This window comes from Rhincodon typus, chromosome 6 (genome assembly GCF_021869965.1).
Source record: "Rhincodon typus isolate 14 chromosome 6, sRhiTyp1.1, whole genome shotgun sequence".
Taxonomy (NCBI): domain Eukaryota; kingdom Metazoa; phylum Chordata; class Chondrichthyes; order Orectolobiformes; family Rhincodontidae; genus Rhincodon; species Rhincodon typus.
Genome location: NC_063337.1, coordinates 61,058,674 through 61,066,625, shown reverse-complemented (window position 1 = coordinate 61,066,625; position 7,952 = coordinate 61,058,674). Strand labels below are relative to the sequence as shown.

General features: G+C 37.2%; 1 protein-coding gene across 5 annotated transcripts in view; it reads right to left on the bottom strand.

Annotated features, from left to right (window-relative positions):
* The window catches only part of fat3a (FAT atypical cadherin 3a), a 689,153-nt gene that overhangs the window by 198,511 nt on the left and 482,690 nt on the right, over nucleotides 1-7,952 (bottom strand). For all 5 annotated transcript variants that reach the window (XM_048598158.1, XM_048598163.1, XM_048598159.1 and 2 more), the window contains one exon: nucleotides 548-687. In XM_048598158.1, the coding sequence (XP_048454115.1) occupies nucleotides 548-687 (140 nt within the window). The remainder of the gene's footprint in view (nucleotides 1-547; nucleotides 688-7,952) is intronic.

The window sequence follows — 7,952 nt, the reverse complement described above, 5'->3', positions numbered from 1 at the left end:
TGGTCCTAGCCATCATTTTCACCACTTTGCTTATTCCCATGAGGCTCCAGGCCACAATCTTTAATTTGTTAATCAAGGGAAATAAAACCAGCAGCCTGCTGCAGTTAACTTTTAAGGAACTACCTATAGAGTTTTCAACATGTTGCTACTTTTTGCCAAATGCAGTGCAGATATGTCAAGTGCTACAACTTTCACTGTGCATTTCAAATTGTAAATATATACTGCCATACACATACAAAAATGATATGTTCAATAAGGCAGCTCAGGAACAAGAAATGAAAACATCAGTCTATGACCAAAGTATTTTTCCTCACCTGTGAAATGGATGTTTAATTCCAAGAGTTCTGCTAATGACGTTACATGAGAATTCCAAACAACTAACCTGATAATAATTTCTAAGACACCAGAAACAAATAATGTGATATGGCTTTCATCATTACTAAACATTATATTAAACAAGGACATTGTATTAAAACACCAGGAAATGATGAACCTGAGCACTATCATTTGCAATGCACATTGAATTCACGCGTCCTATCTACCTTACCTGCGTGGTAGCTGAGTTTGTTCCATCTGTGACTTCCACAGTCATATTATATGTGGCCCTGTGCTCAGTATCCAGCGGCTTTGCGATAACAAGTGTGCCAACACCCTTCTCTATTTCAAATACACTTTCATAATTTCCACCTGCAATGCACAACATAAAATAAGTACTATGCAGTCAGTTAGTCTCGAGATAACATACTGGAAAAGGCAAAATCACTTTAAGCATCTCAGCTTTTTAAGTTCTTAAAATCTAAATTTTATGTTCACCATGTGGATAGTAATGATCTCAAAGATTATATTATAATCACAACAAACAGTATTGAGTTTTGCATTGGTCTCATCAAATGCTTTTTTTAAAAAACTGAAACTGCAAAAGTTCTTTTCAGTTACAGATTCTCGACACTTTGAATTCTAGACCAGGGAGATCAACACAAAGACATAAAATATTGAAATGTCTGTCACAAATATACCAGCACACATTGTCAATTTTTTCCAAAGAGAATTTAAACCTTCATAACTTACCAGTAAGAGCAACAACAGTGGATCATTAATGTAGTCTATTAAATTAGTAATGGCTATCACAAACTAGGTTTCAACAGTTTACTTTTGCTGTAGTCAACAGTTATGTGCGAATCAAAATCAGCAAATTAAAATGTCTTTCATACTTTAATATCCAAGATACAAAGGGTCAAGGAATACACAAATTGAAAGACTAAAATGTGTGATTACATGCAAATTATTTCTCTAGCAATCTGGATTGGATTTAAGTAATTACTGTCAGAGTAAGAGTCTTAAAGGGTTTGACAGGGTAAATGCAAATAGGTTGCTTCCACTAGTGGGACAGTCAAGGACCAGAGACCATAATCTCAGAGTACAGGCATGAGAGGATTTAATTCTTTTAGAAGATAATGAATCGCTGGAATTCTTTATCGCCGAGGGCTATCAAGGCTGGATCATTAAATAAATTCAAGATAGGAAAGTAGGAACAGGAGCAGGCCATTCAAACCACCAAGCCTGTCCCTGCAGTCAATAAGACTGTTAACCAATACAAACCCATAATCCTGTATGCACTGGTAATCAGAAATATATTAATATCTCCTTAAATGGTGGATGGCATGGTGGCACAGTGGTTAGCACTGCTGCCTCCTAGCACCAGGGACTGGGGTTCACTTCTAGCTTTGGGTGATTGACTGCGTAGAGTTTTCATGTTCTCCCTTCTGCTGTTTCCACTGGGTGCTCCGGTTTCCTCCCAAATGTGTGCAGGTTAGGTGGATTGGCCAGGCTAAATTGCCTGTAGTTTTCAGGGATGTTTAGGCTGGGTGGATTAGTGGGGTTAAGGAAGTTAAGAGAGGAGTGCATCTGAGTGGAATGCTCTTTAGAGGGTTGGTGCAGACTTGATGGGCTGATTGACCTCTTTCTGCACTGTAAGGATTTTATGATCATAAACATACTCACGTCTAAGTTTTCACAACACTCTGGGCAGAGAATTCCAAAGATTTACAATGCTCTGAGTAATTTCTCGCCCATCTCAGACCTAAGTGGCATCTCATATTTTTATAGTTTGCTCCCTGTTCTAAATTTCTCAGCCAGGGAAAACATCTTACTTGCATCTACTCTGTCTAAACCGTTAAGTATTGTAAGTTTTAATTAAATCCTCTGTCATTTTCTAAAACTTCAGAAAATACAGGCCCAGTTGATATTGATAAGGATACCTAGCTCCCTTTGCACATCTACACTTTCCAAAATCTCATCATTTAATAAATTCTCTGCACATCTGTTCTTCTTACAAAAATAGATAACTTCATAGTTTTCCACACTGTATTCCATCTGCTATGTTCTTGCTCATTCACTAAGCCTGACCAAATCCTCCTGAAGCCACTTTACATCTTCCTCACAATACACATTCCACTTAGCTTAATATCTTCTGCAAATTTGGAAATATTACATTTGTTCCCCTCCTCCAAATCAGTGAGATATCGTGAACAGCTAGTACCCAGGTACTGATTGTGGTATCCAGCTATTTGAAGACCGCTAATGCGAAAATAACCAATTTATTCGTTCTGTTTTCTGACTGTTGCCTATCATTAGTCCATGCCAATACATTACTTCCTATCCCATGTTCTTTAATTTTTCTAACTAGCCTTCTAAGAGGGACTTTATCAAAAGCCTTTTGAAAATCTCAGTATACGACATCCATTGGCTCTTCTTTATCAATTTTATTAACATCTTCAGAAAACTCACAACAAGTTCATCAAACACAATTTCGCATTTGAAAATCCATGCTATGCCCAATCAGATCATTATTCTGTTTAGTTATCCCATCCTTTAAAACAGATTGTAGCATTTTCTTTAGTACTGGTGTAAGGCTAACAGGTGTGTGGTTCCCTGTTTTCTCTCTTACTCCCTTTTTAAATAATAGGCTACCTTCCAATCTGCAGGAATTCTCCCAGAAACTATAACATTTTGAAAGATAATACTAATATACTGAACCTATAGGCAGGTTCTTCTACACTCTGGGATGTAGACCATCATTTCCTTGGGATTTATCAACCTTCAGCCCTATTAATTTCTCCTTTTTAATTGTCTTACTAACACTAACTTCCTTCAGCTCCTCATTCTCCTCGACCCTTGGATTTCTAGCTTGGGGTGATTTCTGGTATCCTTCTCAAGTTGAAGTCAGTCATCCACAATGACTGTCTTGCCCATGTTACATGCTTCTCTCATTTCCTGATTAATAGCATGCCCCACACTATCTCCACTATTTGGTGGTCTATAAATAATTCCAACCAGAGCCTGCTGCCCACTGCTGTTTCCTAGCTCGACTCAAAAAGATTTTACACATTGGAAAAAGCATAGGAGATCCTTCCCCTCTAATGAACTGATGTCATTGCCTTTTATCAGTGTAACCCCATCTTTTCATCTGTCCTTCCTAACTATTCTTGAATATTCAGCTCCCAACCCTGGTCACCAAGTGGCCATGTTTCTGTAATGGCAATTAGATCTTGACCATGTATTTCCATTTGTGCTTTTAGATCATTCAAGTAGAGATAGACAGATTTTTAATCAGTAATGGAATCAAGGGTTATGGGAATAAAGCAGGAAAGTGGAGTTGAGGATTATCAGAGCACCCATGAACTCAATGAATTACTTAATGGGCTGAATGGTCTTTTTCTGCTTTTATGACTTATGGTCCTATAGCAATACAAACATAGATTGTTGTTAACAACTCTGTTATCTAGTTACATATGCATTTTGTAATGAGATGAAGGATAGCCTCATCTAGATATCCAATTTTATGCCGCATTATAAGATGAAACTGAAAGTATGGAAACAATTTCTGACTTGAAATAGAGGTTGGTTCAACTCAGTCTGGCAAGCTGGTAGTGCAGAAATAGGCAGAATTAATATTGCAAAAGAATTCACTAATTTGGAATCAATAAATCAGTTTAAATTACAGTCAGCAATCAAACAAAAAATTTCAATTCTGTAAAAATAACTATCTCACAACATTAAAGATTGATAGATCAAGGGTTTTCCACTATCCAACTGTTTAAATATAATTTCTTTCTTCACCATTTTCTTCCCCTTTTGAGCACCTTTCCCAGCGCTCATTATTCATGCATGAGCTTCGACTGTGAATGCCAGGAGGCTGGTCAACAGCTTATATCACAAAGCTCGGTATTGTACTAACCCAATATTCACATATGAAAGTTCCATTGGGACAATTTGATAGTAATTAACCCTTTACCCAAGAGCATTTAAACCAACATTCTCTTGCTGAGAGCTACACACAAGGGGACTGAACATGAGATCTTGCTGAACTGCGCAGTTTCATTATTGATTAAATACGTCTGCTGAGTTATATTTATTTTGGGGAAGGAAGCAGTTTCTGGATGGAGGAAGTAAGTTAAATATGGCCAGTGCAACCTCAACTTGATATTTCTAAATAACGCTTTTTGAAGTAAGTTTTTCAAATAGACTAACTATATTACATCAAATTAGAAACCATTTTAGAGTTTAAAGTACAATTAAACAAAATAGAAACAGCACAGACCAAGTTCAAACTAAAGAAAAACATAATAATGATATTTTCAGGTATTGCCAGATATTTCAGATAAAGGAATCTGTCACAAATAATAATAATCTCTGTCACATGAGGTGAGTGAATTTTAAACATTGTTCCTGAATTCTGATTAAAAAGTTACACTAGACAGCACGTTTTCTAGACCGGAATAATGTAAAAACAGCCATTGCAGCCACCATGCCAAAGTATAGATCTGTGCTTTCTTTCATTACTAGCTTCAAAAAAAATTTAGTAATGCCATATAGAGACCACTAAAAACACTGTAAGAAAGCTAACAGAAATTTTAGTTCTAATTTAGTTGGGTTCCAAGGAAGGGTCACTAGACCCAAAACGTTATCTCCTGATTTCTTTCCACAGATGCTGCCAGACTTCTTGAGCTTTTCCAGCAAGTTCTATTTTTGTTTCTGAATTACAGCATCCACAGTTTTTTTTTTGGTGTTTAAAAGATGTTTTTGTTTGGGACTATGCCGTGAACAGGCCGCCAGTGAAGGGTGTGATGTGGGATGTAGTTGTAGTTAGAGGAATGAAATGGCAGATTTTGAATGGCAACCTCAGCAGAACCTTCATTTTAAGTTGTAATTGTATATATGGGGTTATTCTGTCTTTTCCTGAATCCGGGAGCCTTGAATTGAACTAATATAGATTTTGTATTAATTTAAAAAAAATTTCCTTATCTATACCTTGTTATTAGTATAGGTGTCATGGTGAGCCGATTTAAACACTTTTCACTTTTTTTATAATCACTATTCTATTCTATAATATGTAAATTGAAATGCAGAGTAATTGAGGGGCATCCAAAAACTCTGCCTTCAAGTAATCTACAGGCATCTGATCTGTACATCATTTCATTAGTGTCATAAGTAGAAGATATTTCACAAGGATGTACTTTACCAAATTAAATCTATAATATCTTTACAACACACCACACAGGAACAAATCATAGAAGTCTAAATATTTTTTGTATCAAGATAATTCTGTTCTGTTACTTTGATTTCTTTTCAAATTAGAACTGTATGGGGCAGTCCTAGGTATTATCATTTAATGTCAAAGGGAGACTTGAAAAACTTTCCAAATTAAGTAAGTTTGTTCGGAAAGAAAATAAACAAAAACGAGGATGCTGGAAATCAGAAACAAAACAGAAATTGTTATAAAAACCCCAAACTCAAAGGGTTCTGCAGAAGGGTCACTGAACCCGAAATGTCTCCACAGATGCTGCTAGACCTGCTGAGGTTTTTCCAGCAATTTCTGTTTTTAATCAGAAAGACACAGATGAAGCATCCACTCTCTTTCTGGAGGGATGGAAATCAAAAAGAGGCAGCCCTTTCCATATGGTCAGGAACACCACCTTTCAAGTGGTTACCCATAGTTGTAGTGGCAAAATATCAGTGCAACCACTCCCTTCAGCTACAAACTATGTAATCAAACTTAACAAGCAGCAGAAAAAGAGGGGGGTGTAGGGGGAGAATCAAAACAAATAGTATGGGACATAAATATATTGAAAAAATAATCTCAACACAACTTCAATTTCTTTTTAAAGTCAGTCTGTAGATAGCAGAGCTAATTATATAATTCTGCACTCTTGGCAAGCAAGATTCTCTATTGAGAGCAAGGGAAGTACAGAATTTACTGTTACATGACCTGCAGAAAGAATTGCAACTTGACAGTGCATGTTCAGTGTTTGGATGTTCTCAAATATTGCACAGCCAATGAAGTACTTCAGATATGGAGTCACCATTGTAAAGTAAGTAAATATGCAGACCCTTTTACGCACTGCAAAACCCGAAAAACACTAATGAGCTAAACTATCAAAAATCTGTTTTAACAATGTTGATGAAGGCATAAATTTGCTCAGGAGAGTGCAGAGTATTGGCACTTTTTTGGATATTTTTAACAGGATCTTTTTTTATCCACGAGAGAAGGTACATTAGATCTTGATTTAATGTTGTATCTGAAAGTTGGAAACATTATCATTGTGCATTCCAATATTGCCATGTCAGTGCAGATTTTGCGCTCATTTTCATTTGCAGTGTTCAATCAAGCCACTGACTCTGGTAGGAGAACAACCGTGGAGCTACAGCTTATACTTTTCTGATCATCTGTTTAAAATCATCTCAAATTCATCACTAAAATGGATATCACTAGATGAACCAGGTAGATTATGAATTCGAGAAATTACTTTTACTGCTGGGGCATATCTTTAAATTGAGCCAGATTAACAGAATGGAGATCTGCTGGTTATAAGGAAGCCTGTGTTTTTCAGGAAAAATGATGCAGAACAGACCCAAATTTGGGTCAGATATAGCCAATATTTGGTAAAAATCAGTCCTCAGTGTCAATTTTGGGGGCAAAAAACAGAAATTGCTGGAAAAGCTTAGCAAGTTTGGCAGCGTCTTTGGACAGATTCATTACTAAGAGCAGCTACAACAGTTAAGCTACATTGGCTACACAGCCATAGCACCACACCATGTTAGAATCCTGTCTAAGGGAGTGCCATTGTTCCCCTATCACACAGCGTAGCATTACATTTGGTCGTTGTTCATTTGGGACAACCACATGTGGGAAAGTCTTTAAATCGTTGGAAACATTAACTTTTACTCAACAGTAACAAAAGCGAAGAAAAAGAAACCAAAATGTTGTATTTTCTCTTGGGAACAAACAGGGATACATGTCTTTTCAGCAACAACAAATTTATATCAATGAATGATCACTGCACCAGCTCATATCTTTTGGAATTGGGTGTCAATTAAATCCTGCCTGGAACGTTGTGCCTGACGTGGCACTGCTATTGAGCTAAAGCTGATGTTTCTCCTGTTCGATTTTTTCATCTTTCTCTTCTGAAGTATGTTTTGCTCTGTTAGCTCTTCAGCATCCATGACATTCCATCCTTGCCCACTTTGTTTGTGTAGAGTATAGTATGCTTGGATTATGCCACACATTTTGTCTGGACTGTACTTCAAGTCATGCCACCCAAGACCTAGCCACGCGCTGGACCCCTGTCTACAGGAGGCCTGTCGTCTTCTGTATAACAGTCCTGGTGGAAGATTGGGCTGTATCATATCTACATTCAGTCCCAGTTAGGGTGCTGTGCAACCGAGTAATTAGCCACGGCTGCAGTGGGTACCCCTTGTTTCTGAATAATCGTGCATGTAAGGCATCTGGCCCTTGAAATGATGCCAGAGCACGAGAGTTCTCAAGGATATAGCAGCTACGCACATATCTTTTATTTTATTCATTCAGGATGTGGGCATCATTGGTCAGGTCAGCATTTATTGCCCATCCGGAATTACTCAGAAAGCAGTTAAGAATTAACCATGCTGCTGTA